Below are 24,045 nucleotides of genomic sequence, written 5' to 3' on the forward strand. Positions count from 1 at the left end.
CCGGTCTTAGCGTCCCCGCGGCCCGGTCGTCGACCAGGCCTCCTGGTTGCTGGACTGATCAACCAGGCTGTTGGACGCGGCTGCTCGCAGCCTGACGTATGAGTCACAGCCTGGTTGATCAGGTAAACGATCTACACCTATGGTGTAGATCGTTTACAATGTCATTGTTAATACCAACTCCAAGGTATTTGTGCTGCCCACATGTTACAATGTTCTGGTTGTTGACCTTGAAAGTTATAGGGACATGAGTTTTCTCTTGGGGATGGAGAACTCTGGAGTTAGTTATAGAAATAACAAGACCACATTCATTGCTTTTAGCAGCGAGTGAATCAAGTAGAGTTTGCAGTCTAGTTTGGGTATTTGCAACAATGCATATGTCATCGGCATAGCAGATGACAAGGAGGATAACAATGCCAGGATAACAAGGAGGAAAACAATGCCAGGATATCATAGAGGATAACAATGCCAGGATAACAAGTATAACAGATATTGCCTGGATAACGAGGATGATAACAGACAAGGCCAGGATAACAGAGAATATCAGACGGCTAGAATAACAAAGAGGATAACAGACACTGCCAGGATAACAGGACAACAGACTCTGCCAGTATAACAAGGAGGGTGACATACATTACCAGGAAAAAAAGGAGGATAACAGACACTGGCAGGATAACAAGGAGAATAACAGGAAATGCCAGGATGACAAGGATGATAACAGACACTGCCCGGACAATAAGGATGATAACTGACACTGCCAGGATAACAAGGATGATAACAGACACTGCCAGGATAACAACAAGTATAACAGACACTGCCAGGATTATCAGGAGGATAACAGACAGTGCCAGGATAACAAGGAGGATAACAGATAATGCCAGGATAACAGACAGTGCCAGGATAACACAGTGCCAATATAAAACAGCGCCAGGATAACAAGGAGGATAACAAAGTGTCAGGATAACAAGAAGGATAACATACAGTGCCAGGATAAAAAGGAAGATAACAGTGCCAGGATAAAAGACAGTGCCAGGATAAGAGAGAGTGCCAGGATAACAGACAGTACCAGGATAACAGAAAGTGCCAGGATAACAGATAGTGCCAGGATAACAGACAGGGCCAGGATAACAGACAGTACTAGGATTGCAGACAGTATCAAGATAAGAGACAGTGCCAGGAGAATAGGTGGCGTGGGAGTGTAGGTGGCGTGGGAATGTAGGGGGCGTGGGAGTGTAGGGAGCGTGGGAGTGTAGGGAGCGTGGGAGTGTAGGGAGCGTGGGAGTGTAGGTGGCGTGGGAGTGTAGGTGGCGTGGGGGTGTAGGGGGCGTGGGAGTGTAGGGAGCGTGGGAGTGTAGGGAGCGTGGGAGTATAGGTGGCGTGGGAGTGTAAGTGGCGTGGGAGTGTAGGGGGCGTGGGAGTGTAGGGAGCGTGGGAGTGTAGGGGGCGTGGGAGTGTAGGGAGCGTGGGAGTGTAGGTGGCGTGGGAGTGTAGGGAGCGTGGGAGTGTAGGGAGCGTGGGAGTGTAGGTGGCGTGGGAGTGTAGGGAGCGTGGGAGTGTAGGTGGCGTGGGAGTGTAGGTGGCGTGGGGGTGTAGGGGGCGTGGGAGTGTAGGGAGCGTGGGAGTATAGGTGGCGTGGGAGTGTAGGTGGCGTGGGAGTGTAGGGAGCGTGGGAGTGTAGGGAGCGTGGGAGTGTAGGGAGCGTGGGAGTGTAGGTGGCGTGGGAGTGTAGGGAGCGTGGGAGTGTAGGTGGCGTGGGAGTGTAGGTGGCGTGGGGGTGTAGGGGGCGTGGGAGTGTAGGGAGCGTGGGAGTATAGGTGGCGTGGGAGTGTAGGTGGCGTGGGAGTGTAGGGGGCGTGGGAGTGTAGGGAGCGTGGGAGTGTAGGGGGCGTGGGAGTGTAGGGGGCGTGGGAGTGTAGGGGGCGTGGGAGTGTAGGGAGCGTGGGAGTGTAGGTGGCGTGAGAGTGTAGGTGGCGTGGGGGTGTAGGGGGCGTGGGAGTGTAGGGAGCGTGGGAGTATAGGTGGCGTGGGAGTGTAGGTGGCGTGGGAGTGTAGGGAGCGTGGGAGTGTAGGGAGCGTGGGAGTGTAGGGAGCGTGGGAGTGTAGGTGGCGTGGGAGTGTAGGGAGCGTGGGAGTGTAGGGGGCGTGGGAGTGTAGGGAGCGTGGGAGTGTAGGTGGCGTGGGAGTGTAGGGAGCGTGGGAGTGTAGGTGGCGTGGGAGTGTAGGTAGCGTGGGAGTGTAGGGGGCGTGGGAGTGTAGGGAGCGTGGGAGTGTAGGGGGCGTGGGAGTGTAGGGGGCGTGGGAGTGTAGGGGGCGTGGGAGTGTAGGGGGCGTGGGAGTGTAGGGAGCGTGGGAGTGTAGGGGGCGTGGGAGTGTAGGGGGCGTGGGAGTGTAGGGAGCGTGGGAGTGTAGGGAGCGTGGGGGTGTAGGGAGCGTGGGAGTGTAGGGGGCGTGGGAGTGTAGGGAGCGTGGGGGTGTAGGGAGCGTGGGAGTGTAGGGGGCGTGGGAGTGTAGGGGGCGTGGGAGTGTAGGGGGCGTGGTAGTGTAGGGGGCGTGGGAGTGTAGGGGGCGTGGGAGTGTAGGGGGCGTGGGAGTGTAGGGAGCGTGGGAGTGTAGGGGGCGTGGGAGTGTAGGGGGCGTGGGAGTGTAGAGGCCTGGGGGTGTAGGGAGCGTGGGGGTGTAGGGGGCGTGGGAGTGTAGGGGGCGTGGGAGTGTAGGGAGCGTGAGAGTGTAGGGGGCGTGGGAGTGTAGAGGCCTGGGGGTGTAGGGAGCGTGGGGGTGTAGGGGGCGTGGGAGTGTAGGGGGCGTGGGAGTGTAGGGAGCGTGGGGGTGTAGGGAGCGTGGGAGTGTAGGGGGCGTGGGAGTGTAGGGGGCGTGGGAGTGTAGGGGGCGTGGGAGTGTAGGGAGCGTGGGGGTGTAGGGAGCGTGGGAGTGTAGGGAGCGTGGGAGTGTAGGGGGCGTGGGAGTGTAGGGAGCGTGGGAGTGTAGAGGCCTGGGGGTGTAGGGAGCGTGGGAGTGTAGGGGGCGTGGGAGTGTAGGGGGCGTGGGAGTGTAGGGGGCGTGGGAGTGTAGGGGGCGTGGGGGTGTAGGGGGCGTGGGAGTGTAGGGGGCGTGGGAGTGTAGGGAGCGTGGGAGTGTAGGTGGCGTGGGAGTGTAGGGAGCGTGGGAGTGTAGGGGGCGTGGGAGTGTAGGGGGCGTGGGAGTGTAGGGGGCGTGGGAGTGTAGGGGGCGTGGGAGTGTAGGGGGCGTGGGAGTGTAGGGGGCGTTGGAGTGTAGGTGGCGTGGGAGTGTAGGGGGCATGGGGGTGTAGGGAGCGTGGGAGTGTAGGGGGCGTGGGAGTGTAGGTGGCGTGGGAGTGTAGGGAGCGTGGGAGTGTAGGGGGCGTGGGAGTGTAGGGGGCGTGGGAGTGCAGGGGGCGTGGGAGTGTAGGGGGCGTGGGAGTGTAGGGGGCGTGGGAGTGTAGGGGGCATGGGAGTGTAGGGGGCGTGGGAGTGTAGGGGGCGTGGGAGTGTAGGGGGCGTGGGAGTGTAGGGGGCGTGGGAGTGTAGGGGGCGTGGGAGTGTAGGGGGCGTGGGAGTGTAGGGGGCGTGGGAGTGTAGGGGGCATGGGGGTGTAGGGAGCGTGGGAGTGTAGGGGGCGTGGGAGTGTAGGGAGCGTGGGAGTGTAGGGGGCGTGGGAGTGTAGGGAGCTTGGGAGTGTAGGTGGCGTGGGAGTGTAGGGAGCGTGGGAGTGTAGGTGGCGTGGGAGTGTAGGTGGCGTGGGGGTGTAGGGGGCGTGGGAGTGTAGGGAGCGTGGGAGTATAGGTGGCGTGGGAGTGTAGGTGGCGTGGGAGTGTAGGGGGCGTGGGAGTGTAGGGAGCGTGGGAGTGTAGGGGGCGTGGGAGTGTAGGGGGCGTGGGAGTGTAGGGGGCGTGGGAGTGTAGGGAGCGTGGGAGTGTAGGTGGCGTGAGAGTGTAGGTGGCGTGGGGGTGTAGGGGGCGTGGGAGTGTAGGGAGCGTGGGAGTATAGGTGGCGTGGGAGTGTAGGTGGCGTGGGAGTGTAGGGAGCGTGGGAGTGTAGGGAGCGTGGGAGTGTAGGGAGCGTGGGAGTGTAGGTGGCGTGGGAGTGTAGGGAGCGTGGGAGTGTAGGGGGCGTGGGAGTGTAGGGAGCGTGGGAGTGTAGGTGGCGTGGGAGTGTAGGGAGCGTGGGAGTGTAGGTGGCGTGGGAGTGTAGGTAGCGTGGGAGTGTAGGGGGCGTGGGAGTGTAGGGAGCGTGGGAGTGTAGGGGGCGTGGGAGTGTAGGGGGCGTGGGAGTGTAGGGGGCGTGGGAGTGTAGGGGGCGTGGGAGTGTAGGGAGCGTGGGAGTGTAGGGGGCGTGGGAGTGTAGGGGGCGTGGGAGTGTAGGGAGCGTGGGAGTGTAGGGAGCGTGGGGGTGTAGGGAGCGTGGGAGTGTAGGGGGCGTGGGAGTGTAGGGAGCGTGGGGGTGTAGGGAGCGTGGGAGTGTAGGGGGCGTGGGAGTGTAGGGGGCGTGGGAGTGTAGGGGGCGTGGTAGTGTAGGGGGCGTGGGAGTGTAGGGGGCGTGGGAGTGTAGGGGGCGTGGGAGTGTAGGGAGCGTGGGAGTGTAGGGGGCGTGGGAGTGTAGGGGGCGTGGGAGTGTAGAGGCCTGGGGGTGTAGGGAGCGTGGGGGTGTAGGGGGCGTGGGAGTGTAGGGGGCGTGGGAGTGTAGGGAGCGTGAGAGTGTAGGGGGCGTGGGAGTGTAGAGGCCTGGGGGTGTAGGGAGCGTGGGGGTGTAGGGGGCGTGGGAGTGTAGGGGGCGTGGGAGTGTAGGGAGCGTGGGGGTGTAGGGAGCGTGGGAGTGTAGGGGGCGTGGGAGTGTAGGGGGCGTGGGAGTGTAGGGGGCGTGGGAGTGTAGGGAGCGTGGGGGTGTAGGGAGCGTGGGAGTGTAGGGAGCGTGGGAGTGTAGGGGGCGTGGGAGTGTAGGGAGCGTGGGAGTGTAGAGGCCTGGGGGTGTAGGGAGCGTGGGAGTGTAGGGGGCGTGGGAGTGTAGGGGGCGTGGGAGTGTAGGGGGCGTGGGAGTGTAGGGGGCGTGGGGGTGTAGGGGGCGTGGGAGTGTAGGGGGCGTGGGAGTGTAGGGAGCGTGGGAGTGTAGGTGGCGTGGGAGTGTAGGGAGCGTGGGAGTGTAGGGGGCGTGGGAGTGTAGGGGGCGTGGGAGTGTAGGGGGCGTGGGAGTGTAGGGGGCGTGGGAGTGTAGGGGGCGTGGGAGTGTAGGGGGCGTGGGAGTGTAGGTGGCGTGGGAGTGTAGGGGGCATGGGGGTGTAGGGAGCGTGGGAGTGTAGGGGGCGTGGGAGTGTAGGTGGCGTGGGAGTGTAGGGAGCGTGGGAGTGTAGGGGGCGTGGGAGTGTAGGGGGCGTGGGAGTGCAGGGGGCGTGGGAGTGTAGGGGGCGTGGGAGTGTAGGGGGCGTGGGAGTGTAGGGGGCATGGGAGTGTAGGGGGCGTGGGAGTGTAGGGGGCGTGGGAGTGTAGGGGGCGTGGGAGTGTAGGGGGCGTGGGAGTGTAGGGGGCGTGGGAGTGTAGGGGGCGTGGGAGTGTAGGGGGCGTGGGAGTGTAGGGGGCATGGGGGTGTAGGGAGCGTGGGAGTGTAGGGGGCGTGGGAGTGTAGGGAGCGTGGGAGTGTAGGGGGCGTGGGAGTGTAGGGAGCTTGGGAGTGTAGGTGGCGTGGGAGTGTAGGGAGCGTGGGAGTGTAGGGGCGTGGGAGTGTAGGGGGCGTGGGAGTGTAGGGAGCGTGGGAGTGTAGGGAGCGTGGGAGTGTAGGGAGCGTGGGAGTGTAGGGAGCGTGGGAGTGTAGGGAGCGTGGGAGTGTAGGTGGCGTGGGAGTGTAGGGGGCGTGGGAGTGTAGGGGGCGTGGTAGTGTAGGGGGCGTGGGAGTGTAGGGAGCGTGGGAGTGTAGGGAGCGTGGGAGTGTAGGGAGCGTGGAAGTGTAGGGGGCGTGGGAGTGTAGGGGGCGTGGGAGTGTAGGCAGCGTGGGAGTGTAGGGAGCGTGGTAGTGTAGGGGGCGTTGGAGTGTAGGGGGCGTGGGAGTGTAGGGAGCGTGGGAGTGTTGGGGGCGTGGGAGTGTAGTCAGCCCTGGTCCTCCTAAAGTCTCCCAACGTCAAGAACCTGTCCTAATAAAGTGCCCTTATCCTAACCTACCAGAGGACCCAAAACAGAAAACGGACCAGAATGTCAACCTCGCCAACCGCTACCGTTTACTACTCCACAATATTTGACCTTAGGTGTATTATACGTCAAAATGCGACATTCTGTATGGAGGACGGGTTGCTGTAGGGGGGGGGGGGGGCGTGACGCTCCGTTTTCTATGAGGGAGCAGATGAAGGGGGTGGTAAACCCACCTCCAATTTACCTGAATAAAACATGTTTATGGTTGACCAGCGAAACTCCCCCTGGCACTCCTCCATGTTTTCTCAGGCGGGCGGCAAGAAATTTGGCCTTAAGAACATCAGAATTGATTGCCAAAGGTTGTGTTCACAGCCGGATATAGAGGCGGAGGAGGAGGAGGAAGTCTCGCGCGCCGGCTACGGAGGCGGGCACGAATATTATAGGCAAGATCAACAGAGCGGTGTGCCGGGGCCCGCAGCCCCCGTGCTGCAGCGTACATGTACACGCTGGCCAGGTACTCCAGGTATACTGAACACGCTGGCCAGGTACTCCAGGTATACTGAACACGCTGGCCAGGTACTCCAGGTATACTGAACACGCTGGCCAGGTACTCCAGGTATACTGAACACGCTGGCCAGGTACTCCAGGTATACTGAACACGCTGGCCAGGTACTCCAGGTATACTAACACTGCCGCCACACCATCAACACCACAACACCCGACACCGTCTGCACCCACTCAATCTCCACTCATAGGAATGTAGGCCACACAACCACCACACAATGTGTGGTAGCTGTGTGGCCTGTGTGTGTATGTGTGTGTGTGTGTGTGTGTGTGTGTGTGTGTGTGTGTGTGTGTGTGTGTGTGTGTGTGTGTGTGTGTGTGTGTGTGTGTATGTGTACTCACCTAGTTGTACTCACCTAGTTGTGTTTGCGGGGGTTGAGCTCTGGCTCTTTGGTCCCGCCTCTCAACCGTCAATCAACAGGTGTACAGATTCCTGAGCCTATCGGGCTCTGTCATATCTACACTTGAAACTGTGTATGGAGTCAGCCTCCACCACATCACTTCCTAATGCATTCCATTTGTCAACCACTCTGACACTAAAAAAGTTCTTTCTAATATCTCTGTGGCTCATTTGGGCACTCAGTTTCCACCTGTGTCCCCTAGTACGTGTGCCCCTTGTGTTAAATAGACTGTCTTTATCTACCCTATCAATCCCCTTCAGAATCTTGAATGTGGTGATCATGTCCCCCCTAACTCTTCTGTCTTCCAGCGAAGTGAGGTTTAATTCCCGTAGTCTCTCCTCGTAGCTCATACCTCTCAGCTCGGGTACTAGTCTGGTGGCAAACCTTTGAACCTTTTCCAGTTTAGTCTTATCCTTGACTAGATATGGACTCCATGCTGGGGCTGCATACTCCAGGATTGGCCTGACATATGTGGTATACAAAGTTCTGAATGATTCTTTACACAAGTTTCTGAATGCCGTTCGTATGTTGGCCAGCCTGGCATATGCCGCTGATGTTATCCGCTTGATATGTGCTGCAGGAGACAGGTCTGGCGTGATATCAACCCCCAAGTCTTTTTCCTTCTCTGACTCCTGAAGAATTTCCTCTCCCAGATGATACCTTGTATCTGGCCTCCTGCTCCCTACACCTATCTTCATTACATTACATTTGGTTGGGTTAAACTCTAACAACCATTTGTTCGACCATTCCTTCAGCTTGTCTAGGTCTTCTTGAAGCCTCAAACAGTCCTCTTCTGTTTTAATCCTTCTCATAATTTTAGCATCGTCCGCAAACATTGAGAGAAATGAATCGATACCCTCCGGGAGATCATTTACATATATCAGAAACAAGATAGGACCGAGTACAGAGCCCTGTGGGACTCCACTGGTGACTTCACGCCAATCGGAGGTCTCACCCCTCACCGTAACTCTCTGCTTCCTATTGCTTAGATACTCCCTTATCCACTGGAGCACCTTACCAGCTACACCTGCCTGTCTCTCCAGCTTATGTACCAGCCTCTTATGCGGTACTGTGTCAAAGGCTTTCCGACAATCCAAGAAAATGCAGTCCGCCCAGCCCTCTCTTTCTTGCTTAATCTGTGTCACCTGATCGTAGAATTCTATCAAGCCTGTAAGGCAAGATTTACCCTCCCTGAATCCATGTTGGCGATTTGTCACGAAGTCCCTTCTCTCCAGATGTGTTACCAGGTTTTTTCTCACGATCTTCTCCATCACCTTGCATGGTATACAAGTCAAGGACACTGGCCTGTAGTTCAGTGCCTCTTGTCTGTCGCCCTTTTTGTATATTGGGACCACATTCGCCGTCTTCCATATTTCTGGTAGGTCTCCCGTCTCTAGTGACTTACTATACACTATGGAGAGTGGCAGGCAAAGTGCCTCTGCACACTCTTTCAGTACCCATGGTGAGATCCCATCTGGACCAACAGCCTTTCTAACATCCAGATCCAGCAGGTGTCTCTTGACCTCCTCTCTCGTAATTTCGAACTCCTCCAAGGCCGCCTGGTTTACCTCCCTTTCTCCTAACACAGTGACCTCACCCTGTTCTATTGTGAAGACCTCCTGGAACCTCTTGTTGAGTTCCTCACACACCTCTCTGTCATTCTCTGTATACCTGTCCTCGCCTGTTCTAAGTTTCAATACCTGTTCTTTCACTGTTGTTTTCCTTCTGATGTGACTGTGGAGTAGCTTTGGTTCGGTCTTGGCTTTGTTTGCTATATCATTTTCAAAATTTTTATCTGCTTCTCTTCTCACCCTGACGTACTCATTCCTGGTTCTCTGGTATCTCTCTCTGCTTTCTGGTGTTCTGTTATTCCGGAAGTTCCTCCACGCCTTTTTGTTCAGTTTCTTCGCTTCCATACATGCCCTATTATACCATGGATTCTTCTGTTGCTTCTCGGATTTTTCCCTTTGGGCCGGGATGAACCTGTTTACTGCCTCCTGACACTTTTGGGTAACATAGTCCATCATACCCTGTACAGACTTGTCTCTGAGGTCTGTGTCCCAAGGTATTTCACTTAGGAAACTTCTCATCTGTTCATAATTCCCCTTTCGGTATGCCAGCCTTTTGATTCCTAGTTCTTTTTGGGGGGAGATAAGTCCTAGCTCTACCAGGTACTCAAAATTCAATACACTGTGGTCACTCATTCCCAAGGGCGCTTCCATCTTAACTTCCCTTATATCCCATTCATTTAGGGTAAATATCAAATCAAGCATTGCTGGTTCATCTTCTCCTCTCATTCTTGTTGGTTCTATGGTGTGCTGGCTTAGAATCCTGTGTGTCTGTGTGTGTGTGTGTCTGTGTGTGTGTGTGTGTGTGTGTACTCACCTAGTTGTACTCACCTAGTTGTGTTTGCGGGGGTTGAGCTCTGGCTCTTTGGTCCCGCCTCTCAACACACTGTGTGTGTGTGTGTGTGTGTGTGTGTGTGTGTGTGTGTGTGTGTGTGTGTGTGTGTGTGTGTGTGTGTGTGTGTGTGTGTGTGTGTCTGTGTGTGTGTGTGTCTGTGTGTGTGTCTCTGTGTGTGTGTGTGCGTGTGTGTCTGTGTATGTGTGTGTGTGTGTGTGTGTCTGTGTATGTGTGTGTGTGTCTGTGTGTGTGTGTGTCTGTGTGTGTGTCTGTGTGTGTGTCTGTGTGTGTGTGTGTGTGTGTCTGTGTATGTGTGTGTGTGTGTGTGTGTGTGTGTGTGTGTGTGTGTGTCTGTGTATGTGTGTGTGTGTGTGTGTGTGTGTGTGTCTGTGTGTGTGTGTGTGTGTGTGTGTGTGTGTGTTTACTAGTTGTGTTTTTACGGGGGTTGAGCTTTGCTCTTTCGGCCCGCCTCTCAACTGTCAATCAACTGTTTACTAACTACTTTTTTTTTTTCCACACCACACACACACACACCCCAGGAAGCAGCCCGTGACAGCTGACTAACTCCCAGGTACCAATTTACTGCTAGGTAACAGGGGCATTCAGGGTGAAAGAAACTTTGCCCATTTGTTTCTGCCTCGTGCGGGAATCGAACCCGCGCCACAGAATTACGAATCCTGCGCGCTATCCACCAGGCTACGAGGCCCCTATGAGCGGTGTGTGTCTGTGTGTGTGTGTGTGTCTGTGTGTGTGTGTGTGTGTGTGTGTGTGTGTGTGTGTGTGTGTGTGTGTGTGTGTGTGTGTGTGTGTGTGTGTGTCTGTGTGTGTGTCTGTGTGTGTGTCTGTGTGTGTGTGTGTGTGTGTGTGTGTGTGTGTGTGTGTGTGTGTGTGTGTGTGTGTGTGTGTGTGTGTGTCTGTGTGTCTGTGTGTCTGTGTGTGTGTCTGTGTGTGTGTGTGTGTGTGTGTGTGTGTGTGTGTGTGTGTGTGTGTGTGTGTGTGTGTGTGTGTGTGTGTGTGTGTCTGTGTGTCTGTGTGTCTGTGTGTCTGTGTGTCTGTGTGTGTGTGTGTGTATACTCACCTATTTGTGATTGCGGAGTTGAGCTCTGGCTCTTTGGCCCCGCCTCTCAACTGTCAATCAACAGGTGTACAGATTCCTGAGCCTACTGGGCTCTATCATATCTACATTATAAACTGTGTATAGAGTCAGCCTCCACCACATCACTGCCTAATGCATTCCATTTGTTAACCACTCTGACACTAACAAATCATATAAAGTAATATGCCAGCATATAAGGTAATACAAAAAATTTTTCTAACGTCTCTGTGGCTCATCTGGGTACTAAGTTTCCACCTGTGTCCCCTTGTTCGTGTCCCACCCGTGCTGAAGAGTTTGTCTTTGTCCACCCTGTCAATTCCCCTGAGAATTTTGTAGGTGGTGATCATGTCTCCCCTTACCCTTCTGTTTTCCAGGGATGTGAGGCTCAGCTCCCTTATTCTTTCCAAGTAGCTCATACCTCTCAGTTCCGGGACGAGCCTGGTGGCATACCTCTGAATGTTCTCTAACTTTGTCTTGTGTTTAACTAGGTATGGACTCCAGGCTGGAGCCGCATGCTCCAGGATTGGTCTGTATGTGTCCGTTAGCGTGTGTGTACGTGCGTGTGTATGTGTGCTTTAGCGTGTGTTGCGCGTGCGTGTGTGTGTGTCTCCCCTCACTCTCCTCCCGGCTCGTCTGGCATCTCTCTTCCTCACAGACACTAACACTGGTGCCTCTCCTCATACCCCTGTACCCACTGACACCAATTTTTGGGTGCCCCTACCCGGCGCCTGTGCCCCACACGCCCCGAGTGCCCCGAGCGCAGTGCCCACCTGGGCAACAACACAATCCATGCCAATGATGTCATTCGCCCGGCCGCGCTGGCAGTGTCGGATGAGTGCCCGGCCCCCCCCCCCCCCCACGTCCTACCTCAGCGACTGGAAGGTGACATTCTCACACGATATTCACCCAACTTATCCAAGGCCTTTTATAAATGAGACCAAGGAAAAGATATCTACAAAAAAGAGAGATAAACTGTGTCTTCCAGCGGACCAGAGTATACTGTGTCTTCCAGTGGACCAGAGTATACTGTGTCTTCCAGTGGACCAGAGTATACCGTGTCTTCCAGTGGACCAGAGTATACTGTGTCTTCCAGTGGACCAGAGTATACTGTGTCTTCCAGTGGACCAGAGTATACTGTGTCTTCCAGTGGACCAGAGTATACTGTGTCTTCCAGTGGACCAGAGTATACTGTGTCTTCTAGTGGACCAGAGTATACTGTGTCTTCCAGTGGACCAGAGTATACTGTGTCTTCCAGTGGACCAGAGTATACTGTGTCTTCTAGTGGACCTGAGTATACTGTGTCTTCCAGTGGACCAGAGTATACTGTGTCTTCCAGTGGACCAGAGTATACTGTGTCTTCAAGTGGACCTGAGTATACTGTGTCTTCCAGTGGACCAGAGTATACTGTGTCTTCCAGTGGACCAGAGTATACTGTGTCTTCAAGTGGACCTGAGTATACTGTGTCTTCCAGTGGACCAGAGTATACTGTGTCTTCCAGTGGACCAGAGTATACTGTGTCTTCCAGTGGACCAGAGTATACTGTGTCTTCCAGTGGACCAGAGTATACTGTGTCTTCCAGTGGACCAGAGTATACTGTGTCTTCCAGTGGACCAGAGTATACTGTGTCTTCCAGTGGACCAGAGTATACTGTGTCTTCTAGTGGACCAGAGTATACTGTGTCTTCCAGTGGACCAGAGTATACTGTGTCTTCCAGTGGACCAGAGTATACTGTGTCTTCTAGTGGACCTGAGTATACTGTGTCTTCCAGTGGACCAGAGTATACTGTGTCTTCCAGTGGACCAGAGTATACTGTGTCTTCAAGTGGACCTGAGTATACTGTGTCTTCCAGTGGACCAGAGTATACTGTGTCTTCCAGTGGACCAGAGTATACTGTGTCTTCAAGTGGACCTGAGTATACTGTGTCTTCCAGTGGACCAGAGTATACTGTGTCTTCCAGTGGACCAGAGTATACTGTGTCTTCTAGTGGACCAGAGTATACTGTGTCTTCCAGTGGACCAGAGTATACTGTGTCTTCCAGTGGACCAGAGTATACTGTGTCTTCCAGTGGACCAGAGTATACTGTGTCTTCCAGTGGACCAGAGTATACTGTGTCTTCCAGTGGACCAGAGTATACTGTGTCTTCTAGTGGACCAGAGTATACTGTGTCTTCCAGTGGACCAGAGTATACTGTGTCTTCCAGTGGACCAGAGTATACTGTGTCTTCTAGTGGACCTGAGTATACTGTGTCTTCCAGTGGACCAGAGTATACTGTGTCTTCCAGTGGACCAGAGTATACTGTGTCTTCAAGTGGACCTGAGTATACTGTGTCTTCCAGTGGACCAGAGTATACTGTGTCTTCCAGTGGACCAGAGTATACTGTGTCTTCAAGTGGACCTGAGTATACTGTGTCTTCCAGTGGACCAGAGTATACTGTGTCTTCCAGTGGACCAGAGTATACTGTGTCTTCTAGTGGACCAGAGTATACTGTGTCTTCCAGTGGACCAGAGTATACTGTGTCTTCCAGTGGACCAGAGTATACTGTGTCTTCTAGTGGACCTGAGTATACTGTGTCTTCCAGTGGACCAGAGTATACTGTGTCTTCCAGTGGACCAGAGTATACTGTGTCTTCAAGTGGACCTGAGTATACTGTGTCTTCCAGTGGACCAGAGTATACTGTGTCTTCCAGTGGACCAGAGTATACTGTGTCTTCCAGTGGACCAGAGTATACTGTGTCTTCCAGTGGACCAGAGTATACTGTGTCTTCCAGTGGACCAGAGTATACTGTGTCTTCTAGTGGACCTGAGTATACTGTGTCTTCCAGTGGACCAGAGTATACTGTGTCTTCCAGTGGACCAGAGTATACTGTGTCTTCAAGTGGACCTGAGTATACTGTGTCTTCCAGTGGACCAGAGTATACTGTGTCTTCCAGTGGACCAGAGTATACTGTGTCTTCCAGTGGACCAGAGTATACTGTGTCTTCCAGTGGACCAGAGTATACTGTGTCTTCTAGTGGACCAGAGTATACTGTGTCTTCCAGTGGACCAGAGTATACTGTGTCTTCTAGTGGACCAGAGTATACTGTGTCTTCTAGTGGACCAGAGTATACTGTGTCTTCCGGTGGACCAGAGTATACTGTGTCTTCCAGTGGACCAGAGTATACTGTGTCTTCTAGTGGACCAGAGTATACTGTGTCTTCCAGTGGACCAGAGTATACTGTGTCTTCTAGTGGACCAGAGTATACTGTGTCTTCCAGTGGACCAGAGTATACTGTGTCTTGTACCCTGTGTCCTGTACCCTGCCTCGCGCCGTGTGTGGGGCTGGTGTGTGGGGCTGGTGTGTGGGGGCTGATGTGTAGGGCTGGTGTGAGGGGCTGGTGTGTGGGAGCTGGTGTGTGGGGCTGGAGTGTGGGGCTGGTGTGAGGGGCTGGTGTGAGGGGCTGGTGTGTCGGGGGCTGGTGTGTGGGGGGCTGGTGTGTGGGGGCTGGTGTGTGGGGGCTGGTGTGGTGGGGCTGGTGTGTGGGGGGCTGGTGTGAGGGGCTGGTGTGGGGGGGCTGGTGTGTGTGGGGCTGGTGTGTGGGGCTGGTGTGAGGGGCTGGTGTGTGGGGGGCTGGTGTGAGGGGCTGGTGTGTGGGAGCTGGTGTGTGGGGCTGGTGTGTGGGGCTGGAGTGTGGGGCTGGTGTGAGGGGCTGGTGTGAGGGGCTGGTGTGTCGGGGGCTGGTGTGTGGGGGGCTGGTGTGTGGGGCTGGTGTGTGGGGGCTGGTGTGTGGGGCTGGTGTGTGGGGGCTGGTGTGTGGGGCTGGTGTGAGGGGCTGGTGTGTGGGGGCTGGTGTGAGGGGCTGGTGTGTGGGGCTGGTGTGTCGGGGGCTGGTGTGTGGGGGCTGGTGTGTGGGGGCTGGTGTGTGGGGGCTGGTGTGTGGGGCTGGTGTGTGGGGCTGGTGTGAGGGGCTGGTGTGTGGGGGGCTGGTGTGAGGGGCTGGTGTGTGGGGCTGGTGTGTCGGGGGCTGGTGTGTGGGGGGCTGGTGTGTGGGGGGCTGGTGTGTGGGGCTGGTGTGTGGGGGCTGGTGTGAGGGGCTGGTGTGTGGGAGGCTGGTGTGTAGGGCTGGTGTGTGGGGCTGGTGTGTGGGGGGCTGGTGTGTGGGGGGCTGGTGTGTGGGGGCTGGTGTGTGGGGGCTGGTGTGGTGGGGCTGGTGTGTGGGGCTGGTGTGAGGAGCTGGTGTGAGGGGCTGGTGTGTGGGGCTGGTGTGAGGGGCTGGTGTGTGGGGCTGGTGTGGGGGGCTGGTGTGTGGGGCTGGTGTGTGAGGCAGGTGTGGGGGGCTGGTGTGAGGGGCTGGTGTGTGGGGGGCTGGTGTGTGGGGGGCTGGTGTGTGGGGCTGGTGTGTGGGGCTGGTGTGTGGGGCTGGTGTGTGGGGGCTGGTGTGTGGGGGCTGATGTGTGGGGCTGGTGTGTGGGGCTGGTGTGTGGGGGGCTGGTGTGTGGGGGCTGGTGTGTGGGGGCTGGTGTGTGGGGGCTGGTGTGTGGGGGCTGGTGTGTGGGGGCTGGTGTGTGGGGCTGGTTTGGGGGCTGGTGTGTGGGGGCTGGTGTGTGGGGCTGGTGTGTGGGGCTGGTGTGGGGGGCTGGTGTGGGGGGCTGGTGTGTGGGGCTGGTGTGTGGGGGGCTGGTGTGTGGGGGGCTGGTATGTTGGGGGCTGGTGTGTGGGGGATGGTGTGGGGGGGCTGGTGTGTGGGGCTGGTCTGTGGGGACTGGTGTATGGGGGCTGGTGTGTGGGGGCTGGTGTGTGTGGGGCTGGTGTGTGGGGCTGGTGTGTGGGGGCTGGTGTGTGGGGCTGGTGTGTGGGGCTGGTGTGTGGGGCTGGTGTGTGGGGCTGGTGTGTGGGGGGCTGGTGTGTGGGGGGCTGGTGTGTGGGGGGCTGGTATGTGGGGGGCTGGTGTGTGGGGGCTGGTGTGTGGGGGCTGGTGTGTGGGGCTGGTGTGTTGGGGGCTGGTGTGTGGGGGCTGGTGTGTGGGGCTGGTGTGTGGGGCTGGTGTGTGTGGGGCTGGTGTGTGAGGACTGGTGTGTGGGGGCTGGTGTGTGGGGGCTGGTGTGTGGGGGGCTGGTGTGTGGGGGGCTGGTGTGTGGGGTTGGTGTGAGGGGCTGGTGTGTGGGGCTGGTGTGAGGGGCTGGTGTGTGGGGCTGATGTGTGGGGCTGGTGTGTGGGGCTGGTGTGTGGGGCTGGTGTGTGGGGCTGGTGTGTGGGGCTGGTGTGAGGGGCTGGTGTGAGGGGCTGGTGTGAGGGGCTGGGGTGTGGGGCTGGTGTGTGGGGCTGGTGTGTGGGGCTGGTGTGTGTGGCTGGTGTGTGGGGCTGGTGTGTGTGGCTGGTGTGTGGGGCTGGTGGAGTGGTGTGGCATAATGAGTAGGTATGGGAGTGAGGAGACTAAGAGGGAGAGAGAGAGGTGAACGATAGTCACATCTAAATATCCCGGGTGTAATGAAATGAGGCGGGCGGAACGCGTAGAGTTTACCTCTGTGCTCCAGCATGTTGGTGCCTCTGAATGGCTAACCTTCCTGTGTGATGGGGAGTTTACCGTCACGAAGCTAGCTTTGTGACACTGTACTCCCTTCATATAGTCTAGGGCAGCTGTACACACACACTGTACTCCCTTCATATAGTCTAGGGCAGCTGTACACACACACTGTACTTCCCTTCATATAGTCTAGGGCAGCTGTACACACACACTGTACTCCCCTTCATATAGTCTAGGGCAGCTGTACACACACACTGTACTCCCCTTCATATAGTCTAGGGCAGCTGTACACACACACTGTACTCCCTTCATATAGTCTAGGGCAGCTGTAAACACACACTGTACTCCCCTTCATATAGTCTAGGGCAGCTGTACACACACACTGTACTCCCCTTCATATAGTCTAGGGCAGCTGTACACACACACTGTACTCCCCTTCATATAGTCTAGGGCAGCTGTACACACACACTGTACTCCCCTTCATATAGTCTAGGGCAGCTGTACACACACACTGTACTCCCTTCATATAGTCTAGGGCAGCTGTAAACACACACTGTACTCCCCTTCATATAGTCTAGGGCAGCTGTACACACACACTGTACTCCCCTTCATATATTCTAGGGCAGCTGCACACACACACACTGTACTCCCCTTCATATAGTCTAGGGCAGCTGTATACACACACTGTACTCCCCTTCATATAGTCTAGGGCAGCTGTACACACACACTGTACTCCCCCTTCATATAGTCTAGGGCAGCTGTACACACACACACTGTACTCCCCTTCATATAGTCTAGGGCAGCTGTACACACACACTGTACTCCCTTCATATAGTCTAGGGCAGCTGTACACACACACTGTACTCCCTTCATATAGTCTAGGGCAGCTGTAAACACACACTGTACTCCCCTTCATATAGTCTAGGGCAGCTGTAAACACACACTGTACTCCCCTTCATATAGTCTAGGGCAGCTGTACACACACACACTGTACTCCCCTTCATATAGTCTAGGGCAGCTGTACACACACACTGTACTCCCCTTCATATAGTCTAGGGCAGCTGTACACACACACTGTACTCCCTTCATATAGTCTAGGGCAGCTGTACACACACACTGTACTCCCTTCGTATAGTCTAGGGCAGCTGTACACACACACTGTACTCCCCTTCATATAGTCTAGGGCAGCTGTACACACACACTGTACTCCCTTCGTATAGTCTAGGGCAGCTGTACACACACACTGTACTCCCCTTCATATAGTCTAGGGCAGCTGTACACACACACTGTACTCCCCTTCATATAGTCTAGGGCAGCTGTAAACACACACTGTACTCCCCTTCATATAGTCTAGGGCAGCTGTACACACACACTGTACTCCCTTCGTATAGTCTAGGGCAGCTGTACACACACACTGTACTCCCCTTCATATAGTCTAGGGCAGCTGTACACACACACTGTACTCCCCTTCATATAGTCTAGGGCAGCTGTACACACACACTGTACTCCCCTTCATATAGTCTAGGGCAGCTGTACACACACACTGTACTCCCCTTCATATAGTCTAGGGCAGCTACGTAAATGCAGATGTACCTAAATGCGTTAATACACAAAAACAGTAAACGAGGCGTAAATCAGTGTCGATGATTATTATATAGTGCGATGGGTCAGTGCAGGGTGCAGGAGGAGGGCCGGGCTGCACCCTGCACACCTCGTATATATAATACACGTACACAGACTGTGACAGTTTATACAGCGGTGTGAACTAAGAGGACCCTCATCACTGCTGGTGCTGGCGGTCCCCCACACTGAGCCACGGGAGCAGCACTAGTGAGGGATACTCACCCAGAGAGAAGGACTGAGCCACGGGAGCAGCACTAGTGAGGGATACTCACCCAGAGAGAAGGACTGAGCCACGGGAGCAGCACTAGTGAGGGATACTCACCCAGAGAGAAGGACTGAGCCACGGGAGCAGCACTAGTGAGGGATGCTCACCCAGAGAGAAGGACTGAGCCACGGGAGCAGCACTAGTGAGGGATACTCACCCAGAGAGAAGGACTGAGCCACTAGCAAGAAACGGTACAAGAACTAACCTGATCGCTGAATGCAAACCATTTGTCAAACATATAACGCAACATCTTCATAAAGATAAAGAAGCCAAATTAGCATGTAACAATGGTGAAATTCGACTAAACCTAGGCATTCCAAACTCTTTTCTTACAACTATATTGCCCCAAACATTATGTTTGGAGAGAACTGCTTGCTGACTCCTTATGTACCTTGTGCTTTCAGCCTGAAGTTTTTAAAGGAATTTGTTGACTTACTGCGGGGAGCACGGGTCACGGTGATAAGAGCCTCATTGGATGTAGAGTCACTGTTTACCAACGTACCTGTGGATGAAACAATGGGGATGAGAGTAGATGGAGTGTATCGTGATCCGGCTTGTACTTCTCTTGACATAACATACCAGAAAACATAGTAAGCAAGCTACTGCAAGTCTGCACTAAAGAGGCACCCTTCTTGAGCCCAGATGGGTACATGTATAAGCAAGTAGATGGGGTCGCCATGGGTTCTTCCCCTAGATGTCTTGTTTGCAAACTTCTACATGGATATCATCGAGCAGAGGGTCTTAGTTGACATGGACTTGAAACCCGCCATATACTGCAGGTATGTTGACATATTTATACAGGTACCTAATGTCAGACGTCTGCAGCAGTTGAAGGAAGCATTCGAGCAGAATTCTGTGTTGAGTTTCACGTACGTGATGGAGAATGATGGGAAGCTGCCCTTTCTAGATGTATTAGTCACAGAAAGGAACGGAGGCTTCCACACTGCAGTCTACACTATGGAAACAAACATAGGAATGTTCCTCAATGCCAATAGTGACTGCCCAGACAGGTACAAGATGAGTGAACTGTGGCTGAGGGGCTCTCAGCCACAGCTCAGGATGGAAGCAAGTCGATGAAGAACTCTGCAGGGTAAGGCAGGTCCTAGTCAACAATGGCTTCTCTAATGGTTATGTTGAAGACGTCATAAAAAGAAAGGTGAAACGCCATGCAACCTCTGAAGAGTCAACTAACACAACACTTGTACCCTCTATTAGACTGTTTTACAGGAACTTCTTTTCGACGGCTCATAAAACGGAGGAAAGAGTCCTGAAAGACATTATTGATTGGAACGTTATCCCTACAGACAAAAATCAGAAAATACAATTGACAATTTACTACAAAAACAAACAAGAACGGCCAACCTACTCATGTAAAACTCCCCAGACACCAAGCAGAACGCCTTGAAGGAAACCAACGTCGTCTATGCCTTCACATGCCTGCTTGGGGATTGTAAGCCCCAAAGATCTCAGTATATAGGCAAGACAACAATGTCTCTTTCTAAATGATTAACTATGCACAAACAACAGGGCTCCATCAAGGAACATATAATCTCTTCTCACAACCAGACCATCACCAGAGAAATCTTAACAAGCAATATACAAATCATCGATAAATACAGCGATAGCAGGAGACTCGACATCAGTGAGGCACTACACATCAAACAGTCAACACCAGCAATCAAAGCCAATTAATGCACAAATATATTCTACCCGCTTGAAGACCCCAAACGAACATAGAAACAGCAAGAGGAAGTATGGGCCAATAGGCCTTCTGCAGTTACTTCCATTCTTATGTTTTCAAACCCATTTTATACCCATTGTTTTGTATTCTAGCATATGCTTTGTCACCTCACCCAAAACCTTTGTCCCATATACAACTCCCTCTACCACCCCAGGACAGCAGACAACTCCCTCTACCACCCCAGGACAGTAGACAACTCCCTCTACCACCCCAGGACAGTAGACAACTACCACCCCAGGACAGCAGACAACTCCCTCTACCACCCCAGGACAGTAGACAACTCCCTCTACCACCCCAGGACAGCAGACAACTACCTCTACCACCCCAGGACAGTAGAAAACTACCTCTACCACCCCAGGACAGTAGACAACTACCTCTACCACCCCAGGACAGTAGACAACTCCCTCTACCACCCCAGGACAGTAGACAACTCCCTCTACCACCCCAGGACAGTAGACAACTCCCTCTACCACCCCAGGACAGTAGACAACTCCCTCTACCCCCCAGGACAGTAGACAACTCCCTCTACCACCCCAGGACAGTAGACAACTCCCTCTACCACCCCAGGACAGTAGACAACTCCCTCTACCACCCCAGGACAGCAGACAACTACCTCTACCACCCCAGGACAGTAGACAACTCCCTCTACCACCCCAGGACAGTAGACAACTCCCTCTACCACCCCAGGACAGTAGACAACTCCCTCTACCACCCCAGGACAGTAGACAACTCCCTCTACCACCCCAGGACAGTAGACAACTCCCTCTACCCCCCAGGACAGTAGACAACTCCCTCTACCACCCCAGGACAGTAGACAACTCCCTCTACCACCCCAGGACAGTAGACAACTCCCTCTACCACCCCAGGACAGTAGACAACTCCCTCTACCACCCCAGGACAGCAGACAACTACCTCTACCACCCCAGGACAGTAGACAACTCCCTCTACCACCCCAGGACAGTAGACAACTCCCTCTACCACCACAGGACAGTAGACAACTCCCTCTACCACCCCAGGACAGTAGACAACTCCCTCTACCACCCCAGGACAGTAGACAACTCCCTCTACCACCCCAGGACAGTAGACAACTCCCTCTACCACCCCAGGACAGTAGACAACTACCTCTACCACCCCAGGACAGTAGACAACTCCCTCTACCACCCCAGGACAGTAGACAACTCCCTCTACCACCCCAGGACAGTAGACAACTCCCTCTACCACCCCAGGACAGTAGACAACTCCCTCTACCACCCCAGGACAGCAGACAACTACCTCTACCACCCCAGGACAGTAGACAACTCCCTCTACCACCCCAGGACAGTAGACAACTCCCTCTACCACCCCAGGACAGTAGACAACTCCCTCTACCACCCCAGGACAGTAGACAACTCCCTCTACCACCCCAGGACAGTAGACAACTCCCTCTACCACCCCAGGACAGTAGACAACTCCCTCTACCACCCCAGGACAGTAGACAACTCCCTCTACCACCCCAGGACAGTAGACAACTCCCTCTACCACCCCAGGACAGTAGACAACTCCCTCTACCACCCCAGGACAGTAAACAACTCCCTCTACCACCCCAGGACAGCAGACAACTACCTCTACCACCCCAGGACAGTAGACAACTCCCTCTACCACCCCAGGACAGTAGACAACTCCCTCTACCACCCCAGGACAGTAGACAACTCCCTCTACCACCCCAGGACAGTAGACAACTCCCTCTACCACCCCAGGACAGTAGACAACTCCCTCTACCACCCCAGGACAGTAGACAACTCCCTCTACCACCCCAGGACGGTAGACAACTCCCTCTACCACCCCAGGACAGTAGACAACTCCCTCTACCACCCCAGGACAGTAGACAACTCCCTCTACCACCCCAGGACAGTAGACAACTCCCTCTACCACCCCAGGACAGTAGACAACTCCCTCTACCACCCCAGGACAGTAGACAACTCCCTCTACCACCCCAGGACGGTAGACAACTCCCTCTACCACCCCAGGACAGTAGACAACTCCCTCTACCACCCCAGGACGGTAGACAACTCCCTCTACCACCCCAGGACAGTAGACAACTTCCTCTACCACCCCAGGACAGTAGACAACTACCACCCCAGGACAGTAGACAACTCCCTCTACCACCCCAGGACAGTAGACAACTCCCTCTACCACCCCAGGACAGTAGACAACTCCCTCTACCACCCCAGGACAGTAGACAACTCCCTCTACCACCCCAGGACAGTAGACAACTACCACCCCAGGACAGTAGACAACTCCCTCTACCACCCCAGGACAGTAGACAACTCCCTCTACCACCCCAGGACAGTAGGCAACTACCTCTACCACCCCAGGACAGTAGACAACTACCACCCCAGGACAGTAGACAACTCACTCTACCACCCCAGGACAGTAGACAACTACCACCCCAGGACAGTAGACAACTCCCTCTACCACCCCAGGACAGTAGACAACTACCTCTACCACCCCAGGACAGTAGACAACTACCTCTACCACCCCAGGACAGTAGACAACTCCCTCTACCACCCCAGGACAGTAGACAACTACCACCCCAGGACAGTAGACAACTACCACCCCAGGACAGTAGACAACTACCACCCCAGGACAGTAGACAACTACCACCCCAGGACACCGGGCAACAAGGGTGTGATCCCATTTGTCATTATACAATATTTCCAACTTAAGGCGTAATATATTGTCGAATTTGTCTAAATATAATTATGTTAGAAGCTATTACGACCTTAACGCTTAGGTGGCAGTGTCTTGGCCGGCGCTGGGGCGGCCAGGTGTGTGTTGGTGCTCGGTGGTGTAGCCAGGTGTGTGTTGGTGCTCGGTGGTGTAGCCAGGTGTGTGTTGGTGCTCGGTGGTGTAGCCAGGTGTGTGTTGATGCTCGGTGGTGTAGCCAGGTGTGTGTTGGTGCTCGGTGGTGTAGCCAGGTGTGTGTTGGTGCTCGGTGGTGTAGCCAGGTGTGTGTTGGTGCTCGGTGGTGTAGCCAGGTGTGTGTTGGTGCTCGGTGGTGTAGCCAGGTGTGTGTTGATGCTCGGTGGTGTAGCCAGGTGTGTGTTGGTGCTCGGTGGTGTAGCCAGGTGTGTGTTGGTGCTCGGTGGTGTAGCCAGGTGTGTGTTGGTGCTCGGTGGTGTAGCCAGGTGTGTGTTGGTGCTCGGTGGTGTAGCCAGGTGTGTGTTGATGCTCGGTGGTGTAGCCAGGTGTGTGTTGGTGCTCGGTGGTGTAGCCAGGTGTGTGTTGGTGCTCGGTGGTGTAGCCAGGTGTGTGTTGGTGCTCGGTGGTGTAGCCAGGTGTGTGTTGGTGCTCGGTGGTGTAGCCAGGTGTGTGTTGGTGCTCGGTGGTGTAGCCAGGTGTGTGTTGGTGCTCGGTGGTGTAGCCAGGTGTGTGTTGGTGCTCGGTGGTGTAGCCAGGTGTGTATTGATGCTCGGTGGTGTAGCCAGGTGTGTGTTGGTGCTCGGTGGTGTAGCCAGGTGTGTGTTGATGCTCGGTGGTGTAGCCAGGTGTGTGTTGGTGCTCGGTGGTGTAGCCAGGTGTGTGTTGGTGCTCGGTGGTGTAGCCAGGTGTGTGTTGGTGTTCGGTGGTGTAGCCAGGTGTGTGTTGGTGCTCGGTGGTGTAGCCAGGTGTGTATTGATGCTCGGTGGTGTAGCCAGGTGTGTGTTGGTGCTCGGTGGTGTAGCCAGGTGTGTGTTGGAGCTCGGTGGTGTAGCCAGGTGTGTGTTGGTGCTCGGTGGTGTAGCCAGGTGTGTGTTGGTGCTGGGTGGTGTAGCCAGGTGTGTGTTGATGCTCGGTGGTGTAGCCAGGTGTGTGTTGGTGCTCGGTGGTGTAGCCAGGTGTGTGTTGGTGCTCGGTGGTGTAGTCAGGTGTGTGTTGATGCTCGGTGGTGTAGCCAGGTGTGTGTTGGTGCTCGGTGGTGTAGCCAGGTGTGTATTGATGTCCAGTGGTGTAGCCAGGTGTGTGTTGATGCTCGGTGGTGAAGCCAGGTGTGTGTTGATGCTCGGTGGTGTAGCCAGGTGTGTGTTGGTGCTCGGTGGTGTAGCCAGGTGTGTGTTGATGCTCGGTGGTGTAGCCAGGTGTGTGTTGGTGCTCGGTGGTGTAGCCAGGTGTGTGTTGGTGCTCGGTGGTGTAGCCAGGTGTGTGTTGATGCTCGGTGGTGTAGCCAGGTGTGTGTTGGTGCTCGGTGGTGTAGCCAGGTGTGTGTTGATGTCCAGTGGTGTAGCCAGGTGTGTGTTGGTGCTCGGTGGTGAAGCCAGGTGTGTGTTGATGCTCGGTGGTGTAGCCAGGTGTGTGTTGGTGCTCGG

At 55.1% G+C, this 24,045-nt stretch overlaps 2 protein-coding genes across 2 annotated transcripts; one reads left to right on the forward strand and one right to left on the reverse strand.

Moving 5' to 3' along the window:
- Positions 1-1,152: 1,152 nt before the first annotated feature.
- On the reverse strand, positions 1,153-6,384 carry LOC138353551 (mucin-2-like). Its single transcript, XM_069306729.1, has 2 exons — positions 6,372-6,384; positions 1,153-6,110 (listed from the first exon to the last, which is right to left on the reverse strand). Exons 1-2 carry the CDS (start codon positions 6,382-6,384, stop codon positions 1,153-1,155), a joined length of 4,971 nt encoding a protein of 1,656 aa, XP_069162830.1.
- Positions 6,383-18,570, forward strand: LOC138353552 (mucin-22-like). The gene is made up of 3 exons (XM_069306730.1): positions 6,383-6,681; positions 11,577-13,853; positions 18,384-18,570. Exons 1-3 carry the CDS (start codon positions 6,383-6,385, stop codon positions 18,568-18,570), a joined length of 2,763 nt encoding a protein of 920 aa, XP_069162831.1.
- Positions 18,571-24,045: the final 5,475 nt, after the last annotated feature.

Source organism: Procambarus clarkii, chromosome 58 (assembly GCF_040958095.1).
Source record: "Procambarus clarkii isolate CNS0578487 chromosome 58, FALCON_Pclarkii_2.0, whole genome shotgun sequence".
Lineage (NCBI taxonomy): Eukaryota > Metazoa > Arthropoda > Malacostraca > Decapoda > Cambaridae > Procambarus > Procambarus clarkii.

Coding starts and splice junctions, on each gene's coding strand:
- LOC138353552 (XM_069306730.1), top strand. CDS start 6,383: ATGTTTATGGTTGACCAGCGAAACTCCCCCTGGCACTCCTCCATGTTT. Junction 6,682..11,576: donor ACGCTGGCCAGGTACTCCAG/GTATACTGAACA, acceptor TGTGTCTTCCAG/CGGACCAGAGTATACTGTGT. Junction 13,854..18,383: donor GTGTCTTCCAGTGGACCAGA/GTATACTGTGTC, acceptor TTGTGCTTTCAG/CCTGAAGTTTTTAAAGGAAT.